The 14,339-nt window shown below is 38.7% G+C and overlaps 1 protein-coding gene across 1 annotated transcript; it reads right to left on the bottom strand.

Moving 5' to 3' along the window:
• Positions 1-1,175: 1,175 nt before the first annotated feature.
• On the bottom strand, positions 1,176-10,055 carry SMIM28 (small integral membrane protein 28). Its single transcript, XM_079148260.1, has 2 exons — positions 8,706-10,055; positions 1,176-5,311 (listed from the first exon to the last, which is right to left on the bottom strand). Exons 1-2 carry the CDS (start codon positions 8,814-8,816, stop codon positions 4,961-4,963), a joined length of 462 nt encoding a protein of 153 aa, XP_079004386.1. The 5' UTR covers positions 8,817-10,055; the 3' UTR covers positions 1,176-4,960.
• Positions 10,056-14,339: the final 4,284 nt, after the last annotated feature.

Raw genomic sequence — 14,339 nt, forward strand, 5'->3', positions numbered from 1 at the left:
TTCTTTCTTTCTTTCTTTCTTTCTTTCTTTCTTTCTTTCTTTCTTTCTTTCTTTCTCTCTCTCTCTCTTTCTCTTTCTTTTTCTTTCTCTTTCTTTCTTTCGCTTTGTTTTTCTGTCTTAGCATCTTCTGTTGACATCTCTCAAGTCGACAGATTCTTCAGCTGTGTCTAGTCTGTTAATGAGTCCATCAAAAGTATTCTTCATTTGTGTGGTAGGGTTTTGATTTCCAGCATTTATTAATATTTTTTAACTCAAAATTTCTCCCGTTTGCATTACTCATTTTTTCTTGCACGTTGTATACATCCCCCCAGGAGCCCTACATATCTTATTTGTACCAATAGTCGTTTTATATTTCTGGTCTGACAATCCAACATCCCTGTCATCTCTGAGACTGGTTCTGAGGTTTGCTCAGTCTCTACAAACTGTGGAGTTTTGCTACTTCGTATACATTATTAATTACTTATTCACTTTAGTGGTGGGCATGCTATACTGAGTGAAAGGAATTCTGGAATGTAGGGTTTTAGTAATACAGTGGTAAGGTGTCAGAGGGAGTATTCTCTAGTCCTGTGATGAGGTCTCTATCTTCTGGGGAGCCTCTACTGTGGGCTGTGAATTTCACTGGTGCTTCTCAGGTTTCTTCTTCCTGCCAGGCAGGACAAGATGGCCAAAGGGGGCTGGAGTTGACTATTTTCCTTCGCCTGTGGAAGGATAGAGAAAGCTGAAGCTGGGAATTCCCCTCCCTCATGTCTGATCTCCCTCGGCTCTGATCGAATGCCAGGTGGCTGGGCTCTGGTTAAATAGTGTCTTGTGAGGGCAGGCCTTATTAAAAGAAGTAGCAGCATCTGGTGTTTGTCAAAATGGTTACTTCCCCCTGCCAGAAGCACAGGGGATTTGTCTCCATCTTCACTGAGACCTACTAGGGCTCCTGGAGGTAAAAGTCACAGAAGTGTGTGGGGCCCCCATGAACATCCCCCCTGGAGTTTTTAGCCCCCCTACATGTCCATTCTGTGCCTCCAGCTGGTCATCAATCACAGCTCAGGTTTCTGTGCCCAGCACTGGAGATTGTGCCCAGCACAGGTTTCTGTGGCTCCTGGAGATTGGACTTGGGAACTTCAGCTCAGGTACGTTATGATTCTGTGTCCACCCATCCCTCTCTCCAGTTTCAGTGCCAGCAATTTGCCCTGTGACCACAATTCTCTAATAACTGATCTAAGAACAGTTGTCGATTTTCTAGTTTGTTCAGTTTTTTATTAGAACCCCTTCCAAGCTCTTTTGTATGCTGGAGCCAAGAGCAGACTCGTTTCCCTTTGTCTAAAATGATAAAGATACTTTCTGGTCCAGGTGAGAGAATGTAGTGAAAATGTCTATTTCTTAGTCACTGTTGGTTATACTCCTTCCCAGTCTTAATCTTTCTTTGGCTAGAATTACTTCTTCCCAAAATACTTCTTAGCTGTTAACAACTTAATTCTTTGTGGACTTTCATCAACTCTACTGTGTTTCTTGGAGCGCTAACAACCAGTGCTAGTGGTGTTTTGTGTTTGCTAGTTTGTCAACGTTTAAACAAAGACGTGCTGTTTACATGGTCTGTGGTCCGTCATTCCTGATGTCCTGCCTGCTGGTCTTGCTTTGTGAATTGAGTTGTTGCAGCTGCACTTTAGGCAGATGACATCAGGAAAACAGTTCATAGAGAACATTGGGCAATAAGTGACAACTCCAAGCTGCCTTTCCAGATCGAGTTCTCCCTAAACTTTACCCACCCCTCTGTCCTCACAGAAACTTATCTATGTTTTGTATATTTTATGGTCCATTCACATTACTTAGAGTTTTATAATCACTGACTCTATTCTATTTGATGGTCTGGGTAGATTCTGATATCCGTAGTTCTGCAAGTTTCCCAAGTGCTTCTATTAGGCAGTCAAGGTTGAAACTTACGTATCTTTTACAAAGGTTAGACAATAAATATGTTAGGCTTTGAAGATCATCCCCAGGCAAGTGGGCACAGTGGTATTTCAATATAACTTCATTTCTAGATACTGAAATTTGAATTCATATAATTCCATGTATCATAAAGTATTATCTGTATGTTTTTTCAACTATTTAAAATGTGAAACCATTCTCGTCTTGGTGGATGTACAAAAACAGTTTGGAAGTGGAATTTGGCTGGTGGACTATAGTTTTTATGTGCTGGTTTACAGTTTATCTGCTTTCTTCATTTTTGTTCCATAAGATAAAATGATTCCTTCCCCAGGTCACTGATAACAATAAGTCCTCCATTGATTACTTATTGTAAATAAATCTTATCAGGACATTTTAAAACATGGCAATTCATGTCCCTACTAGTTGTAAACATTGTAGCATCTGGAAGGCTTTTCTCTGTATCTAGCAAGACCAGCTCAAATGGCTTAAAACAGTATGCAAGTTGTCATTAAAATACATGGTTAATTTAAAACGGCTCTACAATGTTATCTCTGCCCATGCTTTTGGTTTTTCTATCCTATTATTTTCATTACCAATGATAAGTGATGCCTCTCATGTTGCAAATGACTATAGTAGCCCCAGACTTCACATGCAGGCACATAATATTCAGCAAAGAGGAAGAGCATGTTCTTCTATGTGTTTATTTTTATTAGTAAGGTAAAATTTTCTAGAAAAGTCCTCCTCCCTTGAATATCTTCCCTTAGGTCCTAAGACCACATTGGTCCCAGTTGAAGGGTTTGAGGTTATCATGATTAACTGTCATGATGCACCGCTGATGTTTAGAGAGACCTAGCCTGAGTTAGGCAGGGAGTTTTACAATCCCTGAACCAAGTCAGGGATCTGATAGCAAGGAAGAAGAAGAAATGGCAATTGGGAATCAATAGTCTCCCACAGGAGTAGATTCTTAGGATTAAAAAAAAAAAAATCTAGCTGATGCAGTGGCACATGCCTATAATCCCAGCTGCTTGGGAAGCTGAGGCAGGAAGATCGCAAGTTCAAAGCCAGACTCAGCAACTTAGCAAGGCTCTCAGCAACTTAGCAAGACCCTATCTCAAAAAAAAAAAAAAAAAAAAAAAAAAAAAAGAACTGGAGAATGTGGCTCAGTGTCAAGGGCCCCTGGGCTTAATCCCCAGTAGCAAAACAAAAGCAAGAAACTAAAGGCTGTATACTGAACTTCTCACTCCTGTTTGTTTATTCCCCTTAAAGAACATTAGAGAATTATTGAGTACAATTTCCCCTAAAAGAAACCTTATTGATTTTTTTCACCAAAATAGGTTATATTTTACTCAAAGATACAACCATTATTTCTATCAGATTACATTTAAAAAGAAATGTTTCCTATTTTTGCTTACTTTGTTGTTTTCCCAAGTTTATAATGTTGCATATCTAGCATAAAAAATCTTCGACATGAAACAGTTAAAAGCCACTATTTTTTTTTCCATCATTTGGAATCATCAAGGTTTTGTGTAGTATGCATTTTATATTGTAGAAACAATAACTGTCTTCAAAAAATTGTGGCATTAAATAAGAATCATACATGCCATCCCTTACCTCTCTTCCCTGACACCTCTGTGGGTTGTTTGCTTTTGTTGTTGAGGTGCTAGGGATTAAACCTAGGGCCTCACACATGCTAGGTAAAACATATCCCTAGCCACTTTAGTAAGAGTTTTGAGACAGGCCCCCACTAAGTTGTTGAACCTGCCCTAGAACTTGGGATCCTCCAGCCTCAGCCTCCTGAGTGAGGATTGTAGATGTGTATCATGACTATCATGATTATTTTGATACATTGTCTAAGTGGTAATACCCACCTAGACCTCCCCTTGTAAAAATCACCTAGAGAGAATTCTATCAATCCCAAGCTCCCCTGAACTTACCCTGCTGAAAGCCCTGACCCCCACCACCAGCATGGCTGAAATTCCACCTGCTTGATGTTCTTCAGGGAAAGAAATACCAAGCACAGTGACAGCTGCTTTTGCTTAGGACAGACAGGTCAGGATTCTGCTCCTTGATCTGCCTTTTATCATTGTCGAGTGTTACATACTCAGCTCTAATTTTGATGTCTGTAAAGCCAGAGTTTGAATAATGTGGTTTAGAGGATCTCTTTTAGAGATAATTGTTTTTCTTTACCTCGTGACCCAAAATGTTGACCTTTATTGTCAATGTTAAACTGATCTCCAGTGTTAACTGCTGCTTGGTGAAGGCTGCCAATCCACTATGTAGTGGTGCTATTAACCAAGATAATGACAAGAAGTGATCAGATAATACGTTGGAGCAGCGATTGTCTACACTGCCACACCACTTTCAGACAACCCCCAATGTTCTAGTATGAGATGTTCCTGTGTAACATTCCTAGAACCCTCCTCTCATTCTAGGAAGCCAATCAGAAGACACTTAAGCAAGAGTGATACTACAAAGGATGTAACTGTAGAGAGCTTTATTTTTTTTTTTTAACTAAAATATCTGTAAATGTCTGTACTTTCATTGTTAATATTGAAATATTTCATTATTTACAACAGTACCACTACAGCTCTAGAGAAGTCTTTTACTCCTTCTAGAACTCTCTATGCATCCCGAAACAGTCACACAGAAGTGAAACCAGGAGACCCTGAACACCGATGCAGGGATAAAGAGGTTTATTTGGTGGCAAAGCAGTTTTCCTTGTCTGGTCCAGTATTCTTTTTTCTTGTCTTTCCAGGCTGGTTCCTATGGTCATTAGTAATTGGAACTCTCCCCCCTGCTCAGGGGTGGGTGTTACGCGTTTTGGGGCGGGGGGGCAGTCATCTTTAGAAGAGCCTGGGAAACTTTCCCCTAGGAATTTGATCTAGGTTAACTGACATTTGTCAGGCTTTCCCCGCTCCTTGAGGAGTGTGCCTATGAAGAGCAGCTTCTTGGGTCTGGCCGCCCTTCTCCCTGGGTTCTCCAGGAAAGGTGGAGGCTTGAACCTTTTCCAGGAGTAGTTCACTTTTGCTCATCCAGTCCATTCTCAACACCGAAGGGCCGTGCCCAGGGCCTCTTCCCCGGGAGGATTCCTTGTGGCTTCTTCGTAGGAGGGCGGCAAACACACGGAGAGGAGGATCCCTCCTGGACGCAGGGGCGAGTAGGGGAAATTCTGCTCCCCGCTCCAGGGCAGGCCGGGCAGGAAGTCTGGACCTGCTCCGGCAGGAGGGCGCTCGGGGAGGTCGATGCTGAACACCTGGCCCTGCGCCTGCGTGGCCTGGCAGCGGCGGTACAGGAATAGCAGCAGAAAGGCCAGGAAAAGCAGGACCGTGGCGGGAAAGAGGATGCACAGGAACGGCTCCACGTCGGCCTGGGTGGAGCTGGCCTGCTGGGTGCCCTGGAGTTAGGGAGTGAAAGTGGGTTAGCAGATGAGGAAAGGAGGCTCTCTGAGCCTCAGGCCCTGACGCACCTCTTAAAGTCTTTTCTCCTGCTAACATCGGTACACACTCTCAAAACCACCAAAATCATTCTTTATGACACTGAACTTGAGCCCATGTGAAGTAAAGTGAATTTACATGAGAAGGTGTGAATTCAGAACGTCAAACACTACATACCCATGATATCCTACAGTATTTACACTGAAGAAAAAATAATTAGAATAGATTTCAGTTGACAAATCCACCACTCCTTTGAATGGGAACTCTTTACCATTTATGCACTTATGTAGATTTAGACCAATGTTTTATTGCCCCAAAAGGATCACAAGAAACTTAAAATTCTGGAACAAAACCTCATGTGGTTATAGGATCATACCACATATAAATAATATTTGATTTCTCCTTTGATGGTGGCATTTAAATTTGATCTTGTAATATTTGTAAGGTAGATACAGAAAGCTTTGAAATTTAAGGAAAAAAAATTACAGATAATTCTTAGGCTACCTAAAAATGATTTACTTTGTAGTATGAGTTCACAAACATAACAGTGGTTCCTGATGGAGTAATAATGTAGGCATGAATTGATGCTTCAACAGCAGGGTAGGAAAGCAATGTGAAAAAAAATATTGTTCTCATTGTTTATGCATTTTTTTTTTTTTTTATTGGTACTAGGGATTGGACCCAGGGGCACTTAGCCCACTGAACCACATCCCCAGGCCTTTTAAAAATATTTTGAGGCAGATCTCCCTAAGTTGCTCAGGGCCTTACCAAATTTCTGCAGCTGGCTTTAAACTTGTAATCCTCCTGCCTGAGCCTCCTGAGACACTGAGATTACAGGCATGTGCCATGGTGCTCAGCCTATGCATTGCTTTAAATACAGTCATTAAGAAATAATGAAGTATTAAAAAAATTCTCTATTGTTTGAAGCATATAGTAATAAATGTAAATGTTAATATCACTACTATGGAGAAAAGAAAAACAGTTTAAAGGCTTATAATTGTATTTAAAATAAGCAAACAAAATACTAAGCTGCTCTTATTAAAAATAATACATAATAATATCTATAAGGGCTGTTTTTCTTGCCTTGATTTTGGTGGAAAGGACAAATGTTTTGCTGGTCCCATCTCCTTAAGGAAATGACTTATCTACCTGTGTATATATTTTTTTTATTTCCTGTAGACTTTATAATTATGTTGTTTTCACTCAAAATTAGATGCTTTTTAAAAAATTATGAATGCTGCCAGATATTTTGTTCTTAGTGAGATATGAGTTAAGATATTCTAGCTGAAAAACAACATCAAAATTAAAGGTTTCTGAGAAGCAGAGCATCTGTGATCTCTGGGGTTTGACGGCTCTGGCTTTGAATTCTGAAGACCTTCTGACACTCCATGACCGTGGAGGGTCTCTGCCCTCTCTGGCTGGGTTTTCCCCTTTATGAAGTGAAAATAATAACATCTGTTTTTGAGGATTAGCATGAGAAATTAAGTGAATTAATGGGTGTAAAGTGCCTGGTAAATAATATGTATTTTTATGTTCAAGTCTCAGGGACTCAAATGGTCAGATTCACTAAAAGTAAAATACTAAATCAGAAGAAATCTAGAAATGTATTGATAAAAATTGAAAATTGTAACCCATTAGAACAAATAAAAAGAAATTTTTAAAAAAGACTAGAAAATTGGAGTGAGTATAAAATCTGACATTACTAAATTTATATTTTAGTAAATATATATTTAAAAATATTTTGTGATATATTTTATGTTATTAAGTTATATCTAGAGATTTTTTTGTTTTTTTACACATGATTTAGTTTAATATCAGAATAATTTACTTAAAATCTATTGTGACATAATAAGGGGCTTTGATTAGAAAAGCATAAGAATGGATAAAACTAAAAACAAATTTATTATAATGAGAAATCAAATAGAAGTCAAGAGATGTAGTTTATTTTCTCCCTTAAGATCAATCATTAAATTTGTTAAAACTATTCTCTTTTAAAACAATAGCTCTTCAACCCCATTGAACATAGATTATTTTCACCATGTATTTTTACTTTATTATATATCAATAATTCAGGTAATAATAGTTTCTGATCAGTGTGGCCATCAAATTTTAAATTCCCTATTATAGCCCCTAAGTTCAATATGCACAGATTATTGAGAGTTAATATTCTATTTAAAAGATTTTATGTACAAATAGACCCTATTAATTACAATTATACCATTATGGTATGATCAATGTTAGTTGAAAAAATTGGGGAAAGAAGAAAGATCACAGAACCTGCTGAAACCAGTACTTCCACTGGTTGAGTTAAATTTGTCCAAATACCAAGTGATGCTAGAAGTCTTTTAGAGACAAACAACTCTTCTTTTTACCCTGGTAAAGAGATTTCACAGAGCTATAGGACACATTTATTTTAGTATACTTAATTTGCTTTTTAAAGTATTCATCCTATTTATTAAAATGGTTGGAATTTTTTCAAAATTCCAGAAGTGATATCTTTTCTAGTCAAATGTTCTAATTTGTTCACTAGCCTCAAAGTTTTTTCTTAACTTTGAATATTTTTCTGATGTGTGTATTTACTCAAGGGCTTTATCATACAGGGAGTATTTCAGAGACACAGTCAATAATAAGTACCTGCTTATTATTATTCAGATGTAACTGCTGAAGGATATCTATTTTTTTTTTCCTGTAAAAGTTGGTTTTGGAGATTTTAAATACCAATCTCACTAGGTTGATTTTCTAGAAAACAAGAGAAGAGCTTATTTTCCTCTTTTTTGTGTGGTCAGCAGGGTCACTCATTTCTCCTCTGGTTATAAAGTTGTTTGGTTTTAGTTTCTATGAATATTTTCCTTTAATGCTACTTTGCATGGAGGCTCTGTTGGAGATCTGGCACACAAGGCAGAACAGCTGCTACATTTCTTAGTGACAAACTTCCTTAACCCTCTGCTATTCTTCCTGAAGAAAGATGCTTGGTTTCTATCAAACTCTTAAAAACAGGGTTTGTTCTCCAGTTAAGACCAAAAGGAAGCCTCTTATTTCTATACAGACATTGCTTACTGAGCAAGGAACACAGTTACAACTCTAAGGCATAAAAACTTGTTGACTCCTAGCCTCAGGGACTCTTTGATATATTTGTGCCAAGTTTTACTTATCATTGTTAAAAAAAAAAAAAAAAGACAATTTTCAAGTTACTTCCTTCAGACCATGCCAATCAGTGAACTCGTATTTTTTTTATCATATCCATAATGCAAAGTGTTGCCACTAAGTTACAAGAGCTTAAAAATACAGGCATTGTTAATTTAGAAACTTTCCAAGACGCTTTTGGAGAAGAGGCTGAAGCCGTAGGTTACAGACCTGAAGCTGGGTTTCCAGAAGAGGCAGGCTTGGTTCGCTGGTTAGCCACTCATACGTCCCCCTGCCAGCATGTCCAAACTTCCTCCAGCTGCTGCTCAGCAGTCTCCGCATGGTGTCACCCAGCTGATGCCCCGGCCCCCTTTCCACCCTGCTGCCTGGATTTCTACAGTGCTGCTTACTCTTGGCCTGGATCCAGAGTAGATGTGTTCGTCTGTATGGCCGTTGGTAAACTCGTCTTCTGATGAGTGGCAACAGGGAAAAGAAACCAACCAGAGACACCTTTCAGGACTGACTGCATTTAAATTCAGTGCCTCTGGGTTTATGTTTGTGGCCTTTATCACTAGAAGGATTGGCATCAAATATCAGCTATGGAATAGATTTCAGGTGGGAGAGTTTTCTGCATTAGCATTATTACAGTACAAAGAAGGTCTTGGTGAATACAGAGCTGTTTATATTTAGATGCAACTAAGACCCTTTCCCTTCCCTTACCAAACCCCCCCTCCGGGGTCATTTGATCAAGAAAAACGACCTAGGCTGAATTCTCTTTAATTATTTCTGGATTTTGTAATGCAAAATGAAGGGGTACTTGTTAGGGAAGCAAGGACCCATTAATAATATTTTACTGAATTATTTAGATGAAAGTTGCCTAATGATAAAGTTGTACAGAAGCCAGATGGACAATAAGCTTAGACTGTTGGATGGAAAGGTTGCTGATTCCAATTTTTTAAAAAATCAAATTACCAGTACCTACAAAGTCTTCCTTCTGATTTTCTTGTGAACTTTATACAATTACTGATATCCCACTTAAAATAAAAAAAACTTTGATTTGAACTTGATTTGCATGTTCACTGAATTAACTTGGGGATATTTAATTCAACATATGTGTTATTTAACATTTAAGACAATGTGTTAGTTCATTTCGTGCTACTATAGTGGAGTACCGGAGACTGGGTATTTTATAAAAGAAGTTCCTTTCTCACTGTCTGGGAACTAGCTGAAACTTGTGTGAAGTCTCTTTCAGGAAGGTCTAAATCTTAAGAGGGAGAATCCCCCAGGGTCTAACTATCTCCTAAAGGTTCCACCTCTTAAGACTGTCGAATTGGCGACACCTACATTTTGAAGGGGACACATTCAAATCATAGCAGACATAGTGCTGAAATCCTGCTTTTAGTGAACTTCAGCTTCGAAGATTCACTCAAAGTGTTAGAACTCAACGTTGCAGCTACACACGTCCTCATTAAGCACATTTCCACCCAAGCGATTGCCATGATGCTGAAATGATATCTGTTAACTGGGATCCCCTTTTTTCTTCTCTCACCTAAGGACTATCATCTCCTGGCCAATAGTGTTCTAAGGATAGGTTTCAGGGTGTAGTAGACTCTAAATGTTCTAGCTAGGCACAAATTTCTCAAGAGATAGTTTTCATTACCTTTTCAGAGACAGTTGATAGAATTTGGCGCTTTGTTCAACTCGTTTGTGGTACAAGTTTTCACTAGGTTTCAGAAAGCATGCCCCTGTCAGTATCCCAGCATAGAATCCCTTTTTCATTTTATCTTTCCTTTCTTATTATGGAGTGAGCTGGTTTCAGGATTTCCATTTGAACGTTGCCTTTCTCATTGATGTGTCTCTCTTTGAAGTAAATCCTGCATTCTCACCTCTGAGACCACACCTAACCTGGCAACAATACAATATTTTGCTTTCTTTCATACCAATACTGCTGTCTCAACATGGATCATCCTTCTCAACTTTATCTACTTATTAAGATACCTTCATTTCTGGAGTAGCAAATTGGAAGTCTGGGATTAAAAGTATTAAACATGCATCTGTAACATTGACCTTTCTCCTGCAGAGAACAATTCAGACAAATTTCCTGCTTTTGTGGATCTATTTTTGGGGGGGGGGGGCAAAAGAAACAAAATGTTTATCAGATAGCCGGGCGCAGTGGCGCATGCCTGTCATCCCAGCAGCTTGGGAGGCTGAGGCAGGAGGATCAAGATTTCAAAGCCAGCCTCAGCAAAAGTGAGGTACTAAGCAACTCAGTGAGACCCTGTCTTTAAATAAAATACAAAATAGGACTGGGGATATGGCTTAGTGGTCAGTTTCCCCTGAGTTCGATCCCTGGTACACCTGGCTTCTCCCCTGCCAAAAAAGATGAAAAATATATGGAGAAAAAGCAGAGAAGGGGTGGAGCCAAGGCTGAAGGGAGTACGCATTGTGAAAGTGGGAAGTTAATTAGGACCTTACAGGGGAAGTAGTATTTGAGCAAAGACCTGAGGGAGGCAAGGTACTCAGCCATTGAGCTATTGGAAGGAAGGACTTCACATATCAAGGGGACAGTGAAAGGCCCAAGGCCACTGGCACATGCCTTTTACTTCACCCAATGACCAGCAGACCTGGGGGGTTGGAGCAGTGAGCTTAGAGAAATGGAGGAGATGAGTTCAGAGAAGATATGAGGAGAGTAGGAGGGCAGCAAAAAATTCTGAGCTTATTGAGTTTTGTAAGTATTTTTGTCTTTTACCCTAAGTGAAATGGAGGAGGCCTACAGAATTTTGAGCAGAGGAGTGACAAGATCTAGCCGCCATTTTGAAAGGAGCACTCAAGTCTCTGTTTTATGAATCGATACAAGATCAAGAGGAAAAGCAAACCAGATAGGAGTTTGTTTGTTTTTTAAAAATATTTTTAATTGTAGATGGACACAATGCCTTTATTTTGTGTATTTAGTTTTTTTATGTGGTGCTGGGAATTGAACCTAGTACCTCACCCATGCTAGGCAAGCATGTACTACTGAGCCACAATCCCAGCCCAGGAGTTTTTTGGTTTTGTTTTTTATATTCACAGGAGAAATAATGGACAAGAGGAGGAGCAGTAGAGGTGGCAGATTCTAGATTCTAGTTATGTTGTAGGGGTGAAGACAACAGGATTCCTTAAAGAACTGAAGATGGTGCATGATAAGAAATATATAGGATTCCAAGGGTTTTGGCTTGAGCAACTAGGATGCCTACTGTCATTTACAGAGAGATAATTATAGGTAGGGTAGGGTTTTGCTTTTAAAGCAGAAAGAGTAAAGGTCAGGAGTTGATTAAGTTTGTGATGTGTTTGAGTTTAAAGGGAAAACACTAAATTGGAGATACTAATTGGAACTCATTGTCAGGAGATGGTATTTAAACCTGAGAGACATAACGAGATCCTCAAGGGAATAAGTGTCAATGGGATGAGGTGACAAGTGAATTGCCAGTGAGCATGTGGTGCACTGGAGTCCAAGTAAAGATGATGTTTCCAGAGGAGGGAATGACTGTCTATCCCAAAAGTCAATATACGATCATAGCAGATGATGAATGAAATTTAATGTTGATTTTTAACAAAATGTGTTGGGGTGGTGTTCATTTTTTATTTAGACAAGACCAGTTTTGATGGAGTGATTGGGAACAAACTGATTGGAATGGTTTTAAGAGAGAAAGGAGAAGAATTGGAGACAGTGAATATCAACAACTCTTGAATTCCTCAGCTTGAAAGGGCAACAGAGAAATGGTTCCAGCCTGGACAAATTGGTGGGACCCTCAACAATTTAGCAAGATCCTGTTTCAAAATAAAAAGGGCTGGGAACATAACTCAGGTAAAGTGCCCCTGGTTTAATCTCTAGTACCAAAAAATAAAAATAAATTGCAGGATTATTAGTTTAAAGAAGGACTTCCTGAGGAGTTGTTTCAATGGTCTCTACTATCAACTGCAACTTGTTGAGACATTTTTGGTTTAAAGAGCCAATAGCCTGGATTTATTGTAACCTCTTATAGATATGCTATTGTATTTCAACTCTAAAATCTGTGTGGATTTTAATGATCAAAAGCCTTTTTAAATTTATCTTCACAGCATGTGCTAATTAGTTTTTCACATTAAAAGGAAGAGTATTTTCTATTTCCATCAGCTGTTTAATCATCTCACATTCCCCTATTCTGAATTTTTATAGTTTGATATTAGTCATAAACTCTGACTACGATTAATCAAAAATCATATGAGGACTATCCCTGTTCGCTGATGACATGATTATATATTTAGAGGAACCTGGAAATTCCACCAGAAAACTCTTAGAACTCATAAGTGAATTCAGTAAAGTAGCAGGTTACAAGATCAATGCCCATAAATCCAACGCATTTTTATACATAAGTGATGAATCTTCAGAAAGAGAAATTAGGAAAACTACCCCATTCACAATAGCCTCGAAAAAAATAAAATACTTGGGAATCAATCTCACAAAAGAGGTGAAAGACCTCTACAATGAGAACTATACAACACTAAAGAAAGAAATTAAAGAACACCTTAGAAGATGGAAAGATCTTCCATGTTCTTGGATAGGAAGAATTAATATTGTCAAAATGGCCATACTACCTAAAGTGCTATACAAATTCAATGCAATTCCAATTAAAATCCCAATGATGTACCTTACAGAAATAGAGCAAGCAATTATGAAATTCATCTGGAAGAATAAGAAACCCAGAATAGCTAAAGCAATCCTTAGCAGGAAGAGTGAAACAGGGGGTATTGCAATACCAGATCTTCAACTCTACTACAAAGCAATAGTAACAAAAACGGCATGGTATTGGTACCAAAATAGAAAGGTAGATCAATGGTATAGAATAGAGGACACGGACACAAACCCAAATAAATACAATTTTCTCATACTAGACAAAGGTGCCAAAAATATGAAATGGAGAAAAGATAGCCTCTTCAACAAATGGTGCTGGGAGAATTGGAAATCCATATACAACAGAATGAAACTAAACCCATATCTCTCACCATGCACGAAACTAAACTCAAAATGGATTAAGGACCTCGGAATCAGACCAGAGACCCTGCAGATTATAGAAGAAAAAGTAGGTCCAAATCTGCACCTTGTTGGTCTAGGATCAGATTTCCTTAACAGGACTCCCATAGCACAAGAAATAAAAGCTAGAATCAACCACTGGGATAGATTCAAACTAAAAAGCTTTCTCTCAGCAAAGGAAACTATCAGCAATGTGAAGAAAGAGCCTACAGAATGGGAGAATATCTTTGCCAATCATACTTCAGATAGAGCACTAATCTCCAGAATCTATAAAGAACTCAAAAAACTTTACTCCAAGAATTCAAATAATCCAGTCGACAAATGGGCTAAGGAAATGAATAGACACTTCACAGAAGAAGATCTAGAAGCAATCAACAAACATATGGAAAAATGTTCAACATCTCTAGTAATAAGAGAAATGCAAATCAAAACCACCCTAAGATTCCATCTCACCCCAATTAGAATGGCGATTATCAAGAATACGAGCAACAACAGGTGTTGGCGAGGATGTGGGGAGAAAGGTACACTCATACATTGCTGGTGGGGTTGCAAATTAGTGCAGCCACTCTGGAAAGCAGTGTGGAGATTCCTTAGAAAACTTGGAATGGACCCTCCATTTGACCCAGCTATCCCACTCCTTGGCCTATACCCAAAGGACTTAAAATCAGCATACTACAGAGATACAGCCACATCAATGTTCACAGCTGCTCAATTCACAATAGCCAGACTGTGGAACCAACCTAACCTAGATGCCCTTCAATTGATGAGTGGATAAAGAAACTGTGGTATATATATACAATGGAATATTACTCAGC

The sequence above is a fragment of the Sciurus vulgaris genome, assembly GCF_902686455.1.
Source record: "Sciurus vulgaris genome assembly, chromosome: 7".
Lineage (NCBI taxonomy): Eukaryota > Metazoa > Chordata > Mammalia > Rodentia > Sciuridae > Sciurus > Sciurus vulgaris.